The sequence below is a fragment of the Babylonia areolata genome, chromosome 18 (assembly GCF_041734735.1).
Source record: "Babylonia areolata isolate BAREFJ2019XMU chromosome 18, ASM4173473v1, whole genome shotgun sequence".
Classification (NCBI taxonomy): domain Eukaryota; kingdom Metazoa; phylum Mollusca; class Gastropoda; order Neogastropoda; family Buccinidae; genus Babylonia; species Babylonia areolata.
Genome location: NC_134893.1, coordinates 36,714,983 through 36,733,900, shown reverse-complemented (window position 1 = coordinate 36,733,900; position 18,918 = coordinate 36,714,983). Strand labels below are relative to the sequence as shown.

At 38.6% G+C, this 18,918-nt stretch overlaps 1 protein-coding gene across 2 annotated transcripts; it reads right to left on the bottom strand.

Annotated features, from left to right (window-relative positions):
- Positions 1-886: 886 nt before the first annotated feature.
- Positions 887-18,762, bottom strand: LOC143292724 (dnaJ homolog subfamily C member 7-like). Of its 2 annotated transcripts, none has more exons than XM_076603245.1 (13): positions 18,658-18,762; positions 18,157-18,254; positions 11,876-12,012; positions 10,098-10,211; positions 9,100-9,174; positions 7,866-7,984; positions 7,227-7,380; positions 6,051-6,215; positions 4,768-4,859; positions 3,633-3,706; positions 3,264-3,410; positions 1,982-2,143; positions 887-1,207 (listed from the first exon to the last, which is right to left on the bottom strand). In XM_076603245.1, exons 1-13 carry the CDS (start codon positions 18,735-18,737, stop codon positions 1,044-1,046), a joined length of 1,581 nt encoding a protein of 526 aa, XP_076459360.1. In that variant the 5' UTR covers positions 18,738-18,762; the 3' UTR covers positions 887-1,043. The 2 variants fall into 2 exon arrangements, with proteins under 2 accessions (XP_076459360.1, XP_076459361.1); XM_076603246.1 differs by having other exon boundaries at positions 11,876-12,000.
- Between the last annotated feature and the right edge of the window lie 156 nt (positions 18,763-18,918).

Sequence of the window (18,918 nt, the reverse complement as noted above, 5' to 3'; positions counted from 1 at the left end):
ATCTACAACTTTGAGCTACAAGAGCACACAAACATGAAATATATATACACATTCACACACACATCCAGATCAAATCCCGTCAATATGAGTCCACGCTGAAGCAGAGTATGATACCACATCAGGATTTCAACCCTACAAAAGACTCTGGATGATACAATGATTCTAACTAATGTTTAATTCAGTTTTAAAAAAATAATAAAATAAACTAAGATAAAACAAAACGAAAGTAAAGTAAAACACCACCACCCACACAAACAAATAAAAACCAGAGACTGTTTTCAGAGATAAAGAAGACTCACAGTGAGAGCAGACACAAGTGGTGAACAAATCTGACCAGGGCTAGGCCCTCAAGAGACACACAAACCCATGGCAATCAGGAACTTACTTTCATAATCAAGGAGAAACACACACACATACTAAAAAAAAACCCCAATCTTTAACTACAATTCTCCATATATTAATTGTCTTAAAAAAAAAAAAACTAAAAAGGAGAGAAATATTTCTTTTAAAACAAACAGATAAAGCCAAACATAACATTGATCTACGTCTTATACAACTGAAATCAAAACTAGACTCAATAACAGTGGAAAGACTTTTCCAATCTCCAAGTCCCAACTACAGTCTGACAAACAACAGAAAATATCCCTTTTTGTCTGTGAGAGGGTTGGAGATGGAGGGACACATCAGGTGGTAAATACAGTCATTTGTTGCAAATATCCACACACACACACCAAAAAAAAAAAAAAGAAAGAAAAAGAAAGAAGAAGAAAAAAGTGAACAACAGAAGGTACAGTGCACAGTCCCTGCTGCCTATTTTCATGTTTTCAGTCTAACACACGTTTGGTTGGTTTGTTTGCTAGTTCTTTTTCTTTCTTTGTTTTTGTTGGGTTTTTTGGGGGTTTTTTGTTTTTTTTTAATAATTTTCTTCTTTCTTTCTTTTTTTGTCAAGCCAACAACACAATAAAGTGGGTGACCCAACAGTGCAAGGTTCCCCCACAGTGAACACACATGGGGAGACCACAAAAAAAAACCACACCCAGTTTCTATCCAAACTGGAATGTGAAGCCACTGCCAGGGAAACCCCCAGGTCCCGCATGGGGCCCGGGACCACCGAAAGGAAAGTGAGGCATGCCTGCACTGCCACTACCACTGCCACTGAAGCCCATGTTGCCAAAGAAGGACTTGAAGATCTGGTCAGGGTCCACATCTGGAACCACAACAAAAACAGCATTGTCATGAGCGCCGTTTGGATCGCAATCACTCGAGATTTTTAAGTATCCTTGTTGCAAGCAACAGGTCACTATTGACAAGGTCAATGTTTTCAAGATATCAATATGTCTACAGTATCCTGAAGTCCAGACTGCACCTAAATCAGTCCAAAGCCTGGTCACATGAAAATAAATAAATAAATAAACATCCATCTATCTACCTGTCTGTCTGTCTATCCATCTCTCTCTCTCTCTCTCTCTCTCAAAGCATGACTGACAAAAATGACTTCCCACAGTATGTTACTTCCATCAATATTCTTTCCTGATTTCTTTAAGAACCCATAGATGCTGTCCAACACAAAAATCATGAAATGAGGAAAGAAACCAAAATGTAATTGCAAAGTATATGGTCTTGTAACAATTACAAGACATCTTTACCTGCAACAACAACAAAAAAAGAAAAAAAGCTGGATGTAAACTCCCAAGCTCAGTCACTTTTTCATTGTGCCATGTTGTGATGCTGAACTTTCAACCAGCTTCCCAGGTCATCATAAAGGTCTGCCATGTTTGATTCTTATACCACCGGAGGTAGCTGAGAAAATGCCAACATCAAAGCTTAACATGGAAAGAGAGATATGAGGTACACTCACATGTGCACGTCACATGCACAACACATACACACACACGCACACACATACACACAAAACCAACCAACCAAGACCAGGTGATTGAACAGACTCTACACTCTATTTACCATCCCCAGACCCACTTACCTGCAAAGCCACCGGGCCCGTTCATCATGTCATCCATGTCCTGGCCAATGTCGTACTGTGCGCGTTTCTTGCAGTCTGACAGGACGCTGTAGGCCTCGCTCAGCTCTTTGAACTTCATCTCCTCCTTCTTCTGCTCCTCCTTCGAGGCATGGGCGTGGCGATCTGACAGAAAGAAACAGGGCATTACTTAATAAAAAGGAAGACACAAACTCATTCCGATTCTGCACACATGATTTACTGACATCCAGTGTCTGGCATTTCCTGAATCTAGCTGTGATATTTCTGCCTTGTTTTTTTAGTGTTTTGGATTGTTGTTTTTTACACTGAGCAAGAGTGGTGTTTCCAGAACTGGGAATCTGACCTGTGAAAGCTCTGCTGACTGTTGGATCTCAATTTTCATATCAAGAGTCCACAGCGCATCCACCTCTTGATAGAGAAGGGCCCTTGTAAGCCAACAATTTCTCACAATCCCACGATTTCTCTCACTCTGGGAAAAATTGTGGGGGTGCCCCCAAGATTTCTTGCAATTGAAAGAAAATGTGGGAGGGGAATAACCACACTTTCTCGCAATCCCATGATTTCTTCCAAGTGAGAGAAATCATGGGCTAACAGCCTACATGTGAAATCTCTTTGAATCCAAACTGAAAAACAAAGCAAGACTTCAAAAACTGGCTTTTTTTGTATTTATCAAATCTATTTCAAATTTTAAAAACCTGATTCCAATGTGCATTTCCATTTGCATATCATACACACTTTCAGTGCTGTGTCACCACTTCCACTTGCATGTATCCTTGGCTTCTCCTCATTTTTTCATAGAAAGAAATACTCCAGTATAACCCTGATTACTAAAATCTTTTTTTTTTTTTCCCTCAGCTTTTGAGTTTATCAGTATCATTGACTAAAACCATTTCCTTCCACCTTCCATAACATGTATTTCATTCATGTCAGTCCTTTGCCATGTTGGAGCTCTTGGCAGGAATCCCTGGTACACGACAACAAAATTTGCAAGAAAATTCTGTGACAATGCAAAAAATGCATGGAACAAAGCTATATTCAAAAAAGAAACGTAATGATGCTGGCTTAGCAGTAAATCAGTCTTGTGAGCCCGACACCTGTCAGCAATGATGTGAGCCATGCAGCTGTCAAGTTCAGCAAGACAAATGGTCAAATACACAGATAGACAGAGCAGGCAAGACAGACAATAATGACAAAGCTTTTCACATACACACACTCACATAAACACACACTTACATACACACATACATACACATTCTATCCTTACCAGGATGGTGAATGAGTGCTCTCTTTCTGTAAGCTTTCTTGATTTCATCATCTGTTGCTGACCGCCCAACTCCCAGAATCTTGTAGTAATCTTTCCTTTTGCTTCCTTTCAATGCTGCCTTTGCATCACGCAGCAACTGCTTGTTATCTGAGACAGAAAAGAACAAAAAATACTCAAGATTTTTTCATCCAGAAATACACACAGGAAGCTGATCTATCTCAGTCTCTCACATATACAAAAACACACGTGTGTGCAATCACTCACAAGAGAGACTGAGCTGTGTCACTATCTTAAACTAAAAAAAAAAAGGAAAGGAAAATAAAGAGAGAGTTTTTGCTGAAGCAGCAAACCAGGTCACAAATACATTACCTCTGCTCTTCTGCAGTTTGTAGATTTTCTCATAGTCTCTCACAGCTTCCTCATACTGTTCTGTGTCCATGTAACTGTAGACAAAACACAAATACATACACATACAAGCACACATCACACATCACACACACACAGTTTGAGTTTGTTCAGACATAGTAACAGCAAACATCAGCCTCATTCAGTTAAAAAAAAAGAATTTACTATCATTACCTGGATATAATTACAATCAAAACCTTTAAGCACAACAGAAAAGACCACTTATCAACTGTTTCCAGTTTGTTTCGATTACTCCACAAAAAAAGACTATAACAGATCAACCAGCAGCTATCAAACAAATGAATTTTTGATTGCTTGCCACATGAACTGATACAAAGTAAAGCAAGAAGATGCAGACTGTGGGCAAGAAACAGACTTTCATGCTGTATGTTTCCACTTACTGTCAGAATCTACTTTGTATGTGTGGTGCTGCTGAGTGATTTGTAATTTTTTAATTGTGCACAGTGCAGAAAAGTTGCGAATGTTAGGCCTGACAACAACATTTTTCCACTCTTATTCTGAACTTGCTTCTCTAGAAAGATGAACAACAACATTTTCCCACTCTTATTCTGAACTTGCTTCTCTAGAAAGATGAACAAAATATTTTTCTACTTTTATTCTGAACTTGATTTTCCAGAAAAACGAAGGACAATGGAATATAAAAGAGTAACTGTTGCAAACATAGGAGAATATGTGGAACTATGTTTGAAAAAATCATAGTAGGGTCTTTTTTTTTCCTCAAGTTAATATGCATTTGTCCTCCCAATCAAAAAAATGTTGACAATCAAAATCAAACCAGACAGCGTAAAAAAGCTGACAAGCCGATCTATGTCAAAAAGATACTGTCAAAGCTGTTTGCCCCTCAAAGCTGCTTAACACTTGACGTGTCGTGTTCTATTCATCAAGACCAGTCAGAAGATTTGTTTCTTTATATCTATCCATGCCTTTGTGACCTTCAAATGTTCAATCAATGTCAAGTGAATTATGAGAAATATAACGACAGGCAATTATCATAAATAAACATTCTAAAAAAACAACTGAACAATGAATGAATAAATAAAGATATATGAGCTTAAGAACAAACAAAGGATCATCTCACCATTTGGCACGCCTCAAATATGCCTTAACATAGCTGTCATCGAGATCGATAGCTTGGGTGAAGTCTTTTATTGCTTGGTCCAACTTGTTGAGCTGAAACAGAAGTCAATCAGTACATGAGCACTGAGAACCTCTCAGTGCACTTAGGATAGAGGGTTGACACCTTATCCCCTTGTGAGGGTATGTCTGGCCCACTCAACCCTTCTTTTCCTCTGCTTGGGCTAACCTGGGGTCAGGCCTGACCACAACTCCCCAAAGTCCCCTTCCAGACTGTGTTAGGAGGTCAAGCTATCCCACTTCAATGTGTCTGCTAAGACCCATCGGCCCATTCGCAAATGGGAGAACCCATGGTCCCCAACAAGATAATGTACTTATCACCTTGTGAATGGAGAGAGTTACCACTCTTTACTATTTACTTATCTAAGGAATGGTGGCCACTGTGAATAAGTTATTAGCTCCAGCCAGAAAGGGCGTTTGAGTGGCTAGCAGACAGCAGACTAATAGCGAGACCCATTATCACTGACTTGCCGCAAAATTCTGGCCAAGAGGAGCAAACTGATAGGCCTGGTTTTCATCAGCTTGACATGGTGCAGTATATGACACCAAATTCAACAACTTCCCTTAATCCTGCCCTCCCCCTCATCTCCTTACGCCCTCCCACATACACACTCCTCCAAACCAAACACTTCCAACTGAAAGAAAATTTCTGACATCTGACATGTTAATAATCAAGGAATTCCAACACATAATGCTGATTAAACATGACTACTGAACTCTTCTGAAAAAAGACAATAACAATAAATACATAAATATATAATAAAAATAAATCTGTATGGTGTGATGATAAAAGTCCCTATAACAAAAACAAGAGAATGGACAACACACCAGAGGTAAAGGAAATAACAGAAACCACACAGACAGGATAATTGCCTGCACAGGAACCCGGCACAACCCTTTAGACTTTATGCTTATCAGTTAAAACTGCTGCCCTTTCCCCTACCCTTTCCCTATCTCTGTATTGCAACAAAGTGACATTCAAATTTCTATATCGCTCTCTCTCTCTCTCTCTTTTTTTTTTTTTTTTTTGTCCCTCTTCAACACTGGAGCATTAAATCTGTGAACCATGCTGAGAGAGAACCCCTTTTTCCCCTCCAGCTCAGCCATTGCCACTCTTCGCTTACCAACCCACAAGGTATATGAAGAAACGTGTTTGTTTTAATACATTGTTTCACTTCTCTTTACAGTGGGCTTTCATCACCACACCTTTTACCATGTCCAGCTCACCTTTGAGCAGACCGTGCCACGATTGCAGTACAACTTGGAATTGGTGCAGCTGTTCTGGGGATCAATCTGAAGGGCCTGGGTGTACAGATCAAAGGCTTCCTGCATCCGGCCCTCACGAAACGCCGTGTTTCCGGCTTCTTTCTGCGTCCTCAGCTTCTTTGCTCTCTGTAAACAAATCGTAAATTTTAAGCAATTCATCATGACCATTGTGCTGCTGCACATAAAAAACTAACCTCTTTTGTGTTCAGTTACTTGCAACAAAGCCTACAATCTGCATTTTTTATATCGGACCAATGCCCTTGCAGACCACAGAACTGATATAATCTCTACCATATTGACATTTGAACTTTTTTTCTTTTCTGTTTTTGAACTGCTTGTTTGTCGGCTTAGAGAGGATTTTGATACTATCTTCAGCAAAAGGTTGGGGTTTTTTTCTGTTATTCCATACTCCTATTGTCTTCCAATCTTCAATCTCAGCACTTGCGGTTGAGGCAGAGAGCTCAAGTGACAGTACAACAATAAAACCTGGATGTTGTACACATAACTTCATTCAAGACCTGTTTAAATGGAAAACAGACCAAAAATCTTAAAAATAAATGCTTATCAGAACTAAACAATCAGAACATACATGTGGATAAACAGGCCCAATGTCACTTTGCAGATGTGCGCAAATACCCGAAGGATTAAAGCACTGGACTTTCAATACAAAGATCCAAGGTCTGATCACAGTATCAGTGCCAGATGGTTTGAAAGTGAACATTTTTCTACCAGATTAACGTATGTGCAGATCTGCCAGTGCCTTGATCCCCTTCATGGGTGTAATACAAGGAAAAGACAGAATATGCACATAACCTATGTTAGTGTTCTATGGGTTATGGAAACATATACATGCCAAAAATGAAGAATGGCTGCTTATATCGTGGGGTAAGAAACATGTACAAGCACATAAAAACCCACTCATATATACAAGTAAACATAGGAGCTGCATCCAACCAGCACAAAAAGAAAGAAAGATCATCTGTCTGAAGTTCATAACTCATGAATAGCTAAATACTTACTTTCTACCTCCTCCAATCCCCCAGAGATGCACAGAGAGAGAGAAGGACATAAAGCAACACCTGAAAATTTGGTGATATTTTAAAAAGGATGGACAAAAACCAAGGTATTGTAACTTACCTGATAGGCGTCTTTGGCCTTCCTGTGGTCAGGAGCCAAGCGCATGACTTGCTGAAAATGCTGGAATGCTCTATCTGTTTGGTCCTGGTATAGCATGCTCAGACCTCTCACGTACAAAGCATCAGCATTCAATGCATCTCGCAAAATGACGTCGCTGAAATCAGATAATCAATGGGACTGTTTACAAGAGGCTGCAACATCAAAAAATCTGCTCCAATGTAAGCTGCTACACAAAAATGGTTTCTTCTGGACACACAAAATAATTCAAACAATAGAAAAGGGCATTTTGACACAAACACATGCAAGCATGTATGCATGCACACACAAAAATGCATGCACTCTCTTATTAAATAATAATAATAATAATAGTATTTATATAGCACTGAATCTTATGCAGAGACAAATCAAAGTGCTTTGATTAAAGACAGATAAGAGAGACAGACTTCCATAAAACAGTTGTTCTGTCAGCCAGCTGGCTATATCTATCTGTAGAGAGACAGACAGACAGACAGATAGCTAAACAGACAAGAAGATGGACAGATAATAGATAAGGCTGATAGACAGATAGATACATGTACAACACAACTACTCCAATCTCTACTAAAGCTCCAGAAAGTAAAACAAACTTCTCATGCTCACTTTGCCAGTTCCTGAGCTTGTTGATGTCTGCCAAGGAGGGCAAGTGCCTCGGCCTTCTGCACTTTCAAGCGATAACATGCAGGACTGTGGTCTAAACACCTGTCTAAACAGTACAGTGCCTGCAAGCAACAGAAGCAAACAAGGTTATAATATTCACTCAATCAGGATGGCCACTTTTATACACCCCCCCCCCCCCCCCTTTTCCAGTAATGTAAGGGTTCCCAGTAATGTAGGGGTTCGCTATCAATGGGTCAGCCCCTCCGCCCACTTATGGCCTTCCCTAAACAAACAACACACACACACACACACACACACAAAAAAAAAAAAACCCAGAAAACAACAAAAAGTCAGAAAACGAACCTTTCAGAACTATTGCTATGATGATGTAAAAATACTGATCCTACTGCCTCAAGATAACAGCTTAATGGGCAGGAAGGAAAAAAAATCCTTATTTCATATTCAGCATCACTGTATACAAACATACTTTGTGTCCATGAACACAGCAAGCGGTGACCAGAAAGTCAGTATCCACAGGTAAGAGTTCCAAACTGACCAGCATTTTTATTCCCCCCTCACAACACTTTCAGTGATGGTCTGGAGTGGTCATCATTCAATGAGATGATAGAGGTCTTGTATGCAGAATGCAGTAAGTGCAAGCAAAAGATCCCATGGTTAAAAAAGGTTGGGTTGCCGTTTTCTAACAAGGAAAATTCTGTACAAAAAAATCCACTTAAAAATGCATAAACCTACAGAAAAAAAAAAAGAATTTGACATGGTGGCACCAGATTACTGCAACATGCTCTTCCAGGGAGGGTGGGGTGGGAGCAAGCAGCCAAAATCCATACACATTATACTTGCCACAAAGGGCTGCGGCAAAAGTATAATACAATACAATGCAGCACAATGAATGAATGACACAAACAAAAATTGCAGCAAAAGATACATTCATTAAGTGAAGCAATAAGAAAGAAAAAAAGGATACATAACTTCGGACTGAAACACCTGCAAAGTTGTAACAAATGAAAGAAAGAGATCATTTTCCATAGTTGTTATGAGAAATCATAGCAGTTGGCAGGTCATCTGGCCATCTGCATATCTAACAAATGGAGAAAAAAGACAGAATGAAAGAGACTTAACAGACAGCAAACAAAAAAGAGAAGGTAAAGGGAAAGAAGGGACTTGAGGAATGACCGCTGTCAAGATCTTAACGACGGTTTATGTAAGTTACAATTACCGTTCTGTGGTCCCCTCTAACAAAGTTCAGTTCCACTTTGCTCTCCATCTCCTGCAACTGCTTCACACCTTTTAGCTGAAACAAACCATTTCGATTGACAGCCACAAATTACACCAAACTGTTATAAGCTTGCAATTTAACACCTATCAAATGTGATCATCAATGCAAGACAAAATACCACTCAAGGACATTTTGTGTTCTGCATAAATTCTACAACTTATAAATAACATAACAGACAGAACATCGCACAACAGAAAGAACTGTAGGACCAGTCTAGATGTAAACTAAACAACAACAGGAGTGCAACTGATGGCGTGGGGTTGAAGATCTGAATATTTAGCACGAGTGCAAATACGAATGCACGCACACACAAACACACATACACACACACACAAATCAAGAAACTTTCTTTCTCTGACACCTGTTGGGACATGAAGGATAAGTAAAACACTATGTGTATTGTCTATGTGATAACAAACATATATATATATATAGAGAGAGAGATATCAACTGAGCATCTTCATATACAGCTACACGCCTCTGAAAGCAAGAATAATGCTGCCTTAATGTTGGGATAAAAACTCACATGTAAAAGTCATTTCATTACATGCACGTGAACATCAGTTTCAGCTCATAAAAAAGTATACTTTACTTGAATGCACGCGCGCGTGCGCGCCTGCACGCATGCACACACACACACACACACACACACAGACACGTGCAAGACAAAAGTGAGTATGACTGCAGAGGAAGTTAAATGTGATCTGCAAAGTAAGTTAAAAGAGAATTCTTTAACAACTATAAAAGAAATAATAAACTCAGATAGCCATGTATAAAACAAAACACACAGGGAAAAAAAGTAAGAAAAATAATCAGACATATCTCCTAAATCTTTGCACTTAAAACTTTCCGCTTTCCTGCCTGAAATATTACTAACCAATGCGCACATTCTGATAAAATTCCAACGTTCTTCAGATAAAAGACTAATTTCAAAATACCTCAGTTACAGCTACTGCATTGTTGGGGTCGAGTTCTAAAACACGGTGGAAACTGTTGGAGGCTGCCATGGAATTTCCCAATTTCATGTGGCACTTTCCCTCTCGTATATAGCCCTGGAAAATGGACGTGCACACACAAAAAAGGAACATAACATTTTTTTCATAAATATTCAGGAATACATCAGTTTAATGTTAATTACATGTCCAAAAGTAAGTTTCAAGTATAAATAAACAAGAAAAACAAGAATATATATGTATATATACATATCTATCTACCTGTCCACATGTGGATAGACAGACAGATAGATAGATACTTTTTTGGTTTAATCCATAGATCAAACACATAAAAATTAGACATGAAAACACTTATCAATCAAACTGCGATCAGCCAACACATGTGGCAAAACACAAATGATATATACATCAAACAATCATCTTGATTTCAAAGCAAAATAAACGAAAATATTATATATGAAAAGATACCGATTACAATGCCTTCTAAAAGACATGTCGAGAGATAATGAAAATCTCAACTACAGCAGCAAAATCCACACTCCTGACTAAGACTGTACAACCTGGATTAAAGTGTGGTTAAAGCAATGCAGGTGATTCATGTGCTTGTGTCATCATTTTGTAATGTGTGTGTGTGTGTGTGTCTGATCGTGTAAGTTTACTGAGTGAGGCTTTATGCATCTAAGAGATGTGCATGTGTGTGCATGCTGGCGGGCAGGCATGTGTGTGTGTGTGCAACTTCACTGAACAAAGCTCATTGTTATTCATTTCTTTTACATTGTTTTTATCTACCTTTTTTTGTTTTTCATTTTAACTTTTCTTTTTTTACACATTCATTTACTTCATCTAATGTTGTTCGTTTGCTTTTCCACCTTACACCTGTCATTCCTGTAGGATTTATTAACACTTAAGGCCTCATCAGCACAAATAGTCATAGATCAGGCATCTACCCACCCCTCACCCCACCTCCCTTTTTTTTCCTTTTTTCATTTTCAGTGAAGCAGATGGGGTATACTTCTAATTAACATGAACATTGTTTCATGGATTTTTCCACATTAAAAGTCAATTTTCAGCAACCACTAAGTAGCACGGCAGTGAACAAAACCTTTGCCCTACTCCATTTCAAATCAGGACCTTATATCTGACCCACAGTCAGTCAAATCTCTGTACCCAATATCTGACCCACAAAGACAGTCAGTCAAATCTCTGTACCCAATATCTGACCCACAAAGACAGTCCGTCAAATCTCTGAAATATTGGTGGGTTATGGAAATAAGAACATACCCAGCATGCACCCCCACCTCCCAAAAATGGAGTATGGCTGCCTAAACGGCGGGGTAAATGAACAAAACAGTCATACACGTAAAATGTTACATGTCTGTATAAGCGTGTATGTGTGTAAGTACTGTAACTGAAACTTGTTTGAATGACACAGGAAACAAATGACAAGCACCCAAATGGTTGCTGTCAGTCGTCTCTACACAGGTAGACAGCCTGTTGTGCAAATGACTCCATGTTTGTAAAGCACTTTGAGCTTAGTCTCTGGCTGAGGATTTGCTCTATAGTATATAAAAACTCATATCGTCGTCATCTTTCATCTTTTTCCAACTGGCTTATTCATATATTATGTACATAGGCTGTTCACATGTTTGTTTACAATCACACACACATTATATTTTGCAGCCAGCTGTGCCTGCTATGACCACAGCTACTACTCTGGTGGCTTCATCAAATCCATAAAGATGATCTGGTCTTTATCTTCTCACCTTGACAAATGTTGGATCTATTTGTACAGCATTCTGGGCATCACTGAGACCATCTCGGTACTTTTTTAACATAATGTTGGCAGCAGCTCTGTTTCCATAGTAAGCAGCGCATGACGGACATATGTCTGCAACCGAATCTTGTATAAAGCAAAATGATAACAACTGTTGTACAAGCAACAAAACAGAATACGAAACATTGAAACTGTATGTGGTAACCAGCAATTTTTTCCAACAGCTTTTCTCTTTTTGTAAGATCTCATAAAAGTAATATGAATCCATATGCATTTGTATTTTGTCACATCAAATTTAAACATTCCAGCTTTCTGGAACAGTAAAGGAAGCATATAACTGAAATGTTCATGGCTAGCAGCAAAAGTATCAATGGTTGACCACTAATTAAATTCAAAATGACCATTTCTTTCAAAAATACAGATTGCAGAGTGTAGCAGGATGCATCCATTGTATTAAACCTCACAATGTAAAAATATACAATCTCTGTGCACATCAGCATATGTGAATTGTGACTATGTATATGTGTGAATCCATGTATTTGTGCGTACACACACACACACACACCTACCTATCTTCGTATCTACCTATATCAATATATCACATAGGCTACACATACATCTATACACAGAGAGAGAGAGAGAGAGAGGGAAAGGACAAGAGAGGGTGGACACTTGCTAGAGAGAGAGGTAGAGAGAGACACACACAAGAATTAAGAATTTAGAAAATTCAATCTTTCAACCCCAGCTGAGGCACAGGGGAGAGACAATAGCAACATATATATATATATATATATATATATATAAACACTCCATAAGTAATAAGAAACAACAGCACCAGCCAGACAGAGCGCTGATGTAACTGAAATATGACCAAATCATGGGTCGGTTATCCACAATCCCACATCATATCATGAAGACACAAATGACAACAACAACAGCAACAAAGTATCCGACTACAAATTTGGGAAACAAAATTAACACCACATTGACTTCACCTATTCTGATAATGAAAGGCCCCTTTCTCATCTGTTCTGTGGTTTGATCCAACAAACTCTTTTCTAAATGTAGCCAAGCGCTCAGCTGACTACAGATGACCGTAGCTCAACTCACAGCACAAGCTGAAAGCTGAGCAATAGCAGACACCTTTTTTGCAACTAACCACCGGTTTCTAACGACCTGCACAGAATGTGTGACGCCATTCCCAGTCTGAATATCTAGTCATCAGCTCCATCCACATGTAATATGCAGCTTCTGTTCAAACACGTGTGAGTGTGTGTGTGTGTGTGTGTGTGTGTGTGTGTGTGTGCAGTGCGTGCATGCGTGAGTATGCACAAGTTTTTATACTGATATGCACTTGTATGTATCTTATTTCTACTGTATCTGTGTTTGCGTATGATTTTTGATATACGTTCGTATCTTGTTATGTACTATCCCCCCCAATATTCCTTGCGACCCCGGTACACTTGGTAATAAAGACATGTTCTATTCTATTCTATGTGACTTGGTTCTTCAGACAAGTTTTTTAGTTGCCCTTTTTTTTTTTTTACTGAAGTTTTGTTTGTGACAGTACTATATAACCCAGACCAATCTAGTAGGTAGCAGCAGCCCCCATGGCCGATGCCAGGAAACCTATGAACGCTTAAAAAATTGACTAATTTTGAAGTGCATTTTCTCAAATTTGATATCATTTTGTGAAAAACTATCCGACTGAAATAATTATTTATCATCTATATTTTAATTTTTGATTGTGTTTGCTTTATGCAATGCGTGAATGAGTTCACGAATAAAAGAAAAAGAAGTGTACTGTAACGCAAAACAGCAATCCTTGTTCAATGGCGGCCGGCGTCTTTCTGAGCATGACAAAGTTAGTTTCAACCACACAGTGGAAAAAATCGCATCCGTTGCTTTCCATTCACTGGTTACTGTTTGAAAAACTGGGAGCCTTGAAAGGCGAAAGTTCAAGGAGAACTTTCGTGCATTTTTTTTCCAAGCCTTGGGCGAAGTAGGGTAGTTAGATCTTAGCGCAAAGTTAGGGGAAATGTTTGGCTATCTTTCAACGTCTCGCGCAGTTCGAAAATGAAATCTGACCCTACGTGATACTGTATGAGCGGTAAAGAGCATTTTCTGCTGATTTCAATGGTATCAGAAACTAAGATTTTTGATCCATGCCCAATTTGCTCAAGCCATTCAAAAGCAGGTACCCCGCTTCGTCAGTTGCGTCGGCCCAATCAACATTCGACACAGGAGAGCGGCACTTCATCAAACACAAAAATGGCATTGTTTCTCCAGAAAATCTTAAGTTTCATCGGTAAGTTTTACATTATTTTTTAAAACGAATGTCTTTAGCACTTTCATACACAATATTGATCTGAAATTCTTTGAATCAGGATTTTTATCGATGTCAGTAACTGAGCAGTTTGGATCTATTTCGTCAGTGTTTTCATAGCGTGACACTTTGTTTCAATCGGAATACGAATGAAAAATGGACATGTTAAAACGGAGACCAGTAATTCCCATTACTAATATTTGATTGATTTTTGCTTTAGTAAGCAAAATATTACCCAGGTCTAAAACCGGAAGTGCTCTGGACAGCATTAGCGTCGTCTGCTACAAATTCGGTGAGTGTTAAATAAGTACAGTGAGTAAAAAATTGTAATGTGGTTTCTTTTTCATTCAACATCACACAAAAGTCTGATATTCTAGTTGCATTTTGCTTCGATAGCTGTGAAACTTTATATTAATATATACAGACAGATAGATACTATGCTCTTACATTCCAGAAAGAACAAGAACACCAATTCATACAAATCCCCCCCTCCCCCCACGCCCCTCCTCCCCCTCTCTCCTCTGCAAACTTCACTTTCATAATTTAAATTAGCTGAGAGATGTATAGTCATTCCCCTCCCTTGTCTCTGAGAATCTCCCACCAATGGTAAGGAGAGGGGAGGTTGTGGCAAACTTGGCATTGAGCCAAACCACTGACCACTTGCTCGGGGCCCTGACTGCTGACAGTGATATAACCCACCACCTCCTCCCTCCAGTCATCCCCCTTCCCCATTTCTTTCCTGTCAGTGGAGTAGGTGTGTGTGAGCAAGAGAGAGAGAGAGAGAGAGAGAGAGAGAGAGCAAGTTTGCATTTGCACATGTATGCTTGTGAGTATGTGTATGTCTGAGTATGAAAAAAGTGTCATGTGAAGAGATATATGATTAATTTGAACAGTGCAGTCAACATCCTGTTTCTTCAAAAATTTAACACCAATTATTAACAAACTAAAATAAGTAAAAAGAAAATCAGTACAATAACACCCATAGCCTAAGTTGTACATCAGGTTCGGTCAAACTATATAACACTATCAGGAATCCAGCCATTAAGAAAGTATAATTGTGGGGGGGGGGGGGGGTTGAGGGGGGGGGTGTTAATGTAACCCATGATATGCTGTGCATCTAGACTGCATGAAACAGAAAACAAAGGGAAGTAAACACATATTTCATGAAATGATAAAATGCAAAATACCATGCACATATTGTGAATGAAATATTCAGTTTGATATATATCTAAGACATGCATTCTCACATACACACACAAATAAAGGTGAGTACACAAAATATATATCAAAGAATAATTTATAAGATACTAAGTATGATGTGCATATTAACAATAAAATATTCAATATTAAGTAATCATATATACATAAGACATTAAATAATACTTTCATCTCAGTCATGAAATGTAGCACCCTGAAGTGGAAATATCTGAGTATATAATTGCATGCAACAAAGACATCCATAAGATGAATAGTACATGTAGATGGCAAAGCTCTTGTCAGCAACTGGAAAGGACAGACCCCCCAAAATTCAGCCTCAGTTGTCAAAGCATAAGTTGTTGCTGCAATTTGAGTTCTTGTGTGAAAGGTAAATGTAGCCATATAGTTCAGGGCAGTGAATTTTGTGTTGCTGTTGAATGAATACTTACCTGTTAGTATGCCATTTTATAATTCTGTTATCACAGTGTTTTCTTCCCACTCAGAACACTCAGAAATTGACAAAAGCCTAAACATATATCAAACTGAGAGCTCTGGTTTTGGTTTTAAGTTTTAAATTGAACATAACATTTGTTATTTCTTGTGAGCTGATCTGTGTATCTAACACGCTGCAGAAACAGCTGCTCAAGGCAGGGTTTGCAAGACCTATTCCATGATCCAAAAAGTTCAGTATGAACATCTCAGGTAGCATGTTATTACTGATGCCAGGAAACCTGTGAGTGCCAAAAAATGAGATTTTTTGGTGTGCATTTTCTCTTGTGAATGCCATTTTGTGAAGAAATAAAGATGCATCATCCACCTTTTACACGGGCGCAATAGCTGAGTGGTTAAAGCGTTGGACTGTCAATCTGAGGGTTCCGAGTTCGAATCACGGTGAGGGCGCCTGGTGGGTAAAGGGTGGAGATTTTTACGATCTCCCAGGTCAACATATGTGCAGACCTGCTAGTGCCTGAACCCCCTTCATGTGTATATGCAAGCAGAAGATCAAATACGCACGTTAAAGATCCTGTAATCCATGTCAGCGTTCGGTGGGTTATGGAAACAAGAACATACCCAGCATGCACACCCCCCGAAAACGGAGTATGGCTGCCTACATGGTGGGGTAAAAACGGTCATACACGTAAAAGCCCGCTCATGTGCATACAAGTGAACGTGGGAGTTGCAGCCCACGAACGCAGAAGAAGAAGACCCACCTTTTATTTCTTATTTATTGTTTTTCTTCTATAATGAAATGCATGACTGGGTTCATGGATGGAAGAAAAAGCTAGAGAGCTGAAAGAAAACAGATTCATATATTTGTATTTTTTTGCTAGCAACTTAAGTAATATTTGCTCCCTCCTGGGAACCTGTCGTGGAATGCCCCATCAACCTACCCATTCTGTATAATGCTCTCAAGTTGCATTCATTTAAAAATTTGTAGTAATTTTGCAGAAGATGATCAGCCTAGACCACTGGTAACTTATTATGGCTGTAACTTCGATATTTTTTTCAAAAACAAAAATTTTGAAGAAGTCTCATCCACAGCATGCACCCTTTTTTTTTAATGAGAAAATCAGGTATCATTCCCTTTCTGCCAACTTTAGAGGGAAGTTTTAAGGCTGATTTTAATTTATTTTGAAAGTTGACATTTCACTTAATACACACACAAAATTTCATGGTCCTACTTGTGAGTTACTGAAATATTAATCTTTGCAGCATGCTACCCCAATAAACAGTTTTTTTTTTCCACTGGTCAAATTGAAGATTTTTCAAAGTTTGAGACTCTGATACTTAAAATTCAGTCAACTATCCTGCCTGAAAAAAATTCAGTGCACTTTCTGTGATGTATTCTGCAAGATATTTTATTATGAAATGCAACTGTCTATTCGTTTCAGTGCTGTAGACCTTCAAATTTGCTATTCTGTGCAGACTGACACGTCTTGATTTTCTATTTCCTCCTACTTTGACAGACATATTTTCCAGTTTCTTTGCTGCTGATATGTTAGTTTTTTCTTGTGCAATATGCCATTATCATATGGTTTTTAAAAGTACATGAGGTTTCATTACAGGACCCTCATGGACAGTATAATATAACTGTGAAAATGTGAAAATATTAAGTACTAACAGCATGTACATCTTTAAAATGAAATATCTTCAGAACCAATCAAGATATTCACTTACTTTTTTCTTTTTCTTTTTTTTCTTTTTTTTTTCTTATATTGTCATGCCGTTTGCCAAAAATCACATTTCAGTCATTGTAATGAATATTTAAATTTTCACTGTCGCTACCTAAATCTAGCAGTCATTTCATGGTGCTGGTATTAAGACACATTTGTTATTGCTGTGACTGCTGTCACTGAAAAAATATATTGTTTTGGGGTGGGGTTTTTTATTTTGTTTACTATTGTCATTTAATACTTTTACATTGGATTTCAGTTTGAGTAGTGTGCATGTGTGTGTGTGTGTGTGTGTGTGTGTGTGTGTGTGTGTGTGTGTGTGTGTGTGAGGGAACAAACAAACAACAAAAAAAGCAACACTACTGAAACATGGGATGATTTTGACTTTGACCCTCAAAATTAGTGAAAAAAAAAACAACCAAATAAGACTGAGGGTCATACTGACCCTCAACATTTTAGGTGCATGGGGAACACTGAAATTTGTTTACCATGCCCGGGCATGGGTAAGTCAGTCAAATATTGACAAAAAAAACTTTCAACAAAACGTCAAACGAATCGTGAGTAAAAACTTACTTATTGCTTGAGTGTAGCATTCAAGAGCTTCCCTATATTTTTGCTGTTTGTAATACTCGTTCCCTTCTTCCTTCTTGCTCTCTGCCACCTCTGCTCGTCTGAAACATGTTTTAATAAAAGAATTTAAGAAAATTATTTCAACACAACATGGCTTGGTTAGTTGGTATTTTGTACTTGTAGAATAATCTAGAACATCATGGTGACTGTCGTCAACATTATGCGAAAACTCAAAAGTTCTACTGAAATTACGCTCTGTAAAAAATATGTATTCATATCAAATATGCACATGCAATAACTGAGCTCATGCCACAGCTCATGCCATTCATCTTATTCTTTATCTGCGCGAATGATAGGCCAGAAGTGAAAGTGGTTCTCTGATGAAAACACACGTAAACTGGTTATATCTGAGCCACGTCTCCTTCTTCAGTTGCAAACAGAATAGATGAGTAGCAAAAATAATTCTACCGAAAGACAAAGATGTAAAGTAACAGATAGGTCTACCCAAATTCTTGAGTCATGACGCCGTGGTCAACTTCAGATTGTATGTTCTTCTCGATGCTGTTTCCTTCTGTGGCTGCCATGTCTGCGGAAGTCTCCAGAACGTGCGTTTCGGACGAGAGTGACGAGAACCTTTCCAGGTCAAAACCCACAAATGCAAAACGTGGGTCAGTTAGCGCAGTAATTTCCGGAAATATATAGTAACAATGGTTCTTTGTTGGTCAGTTGGTTTCACACTTTGCAAGCTGGGATTTGTGTGTGTGT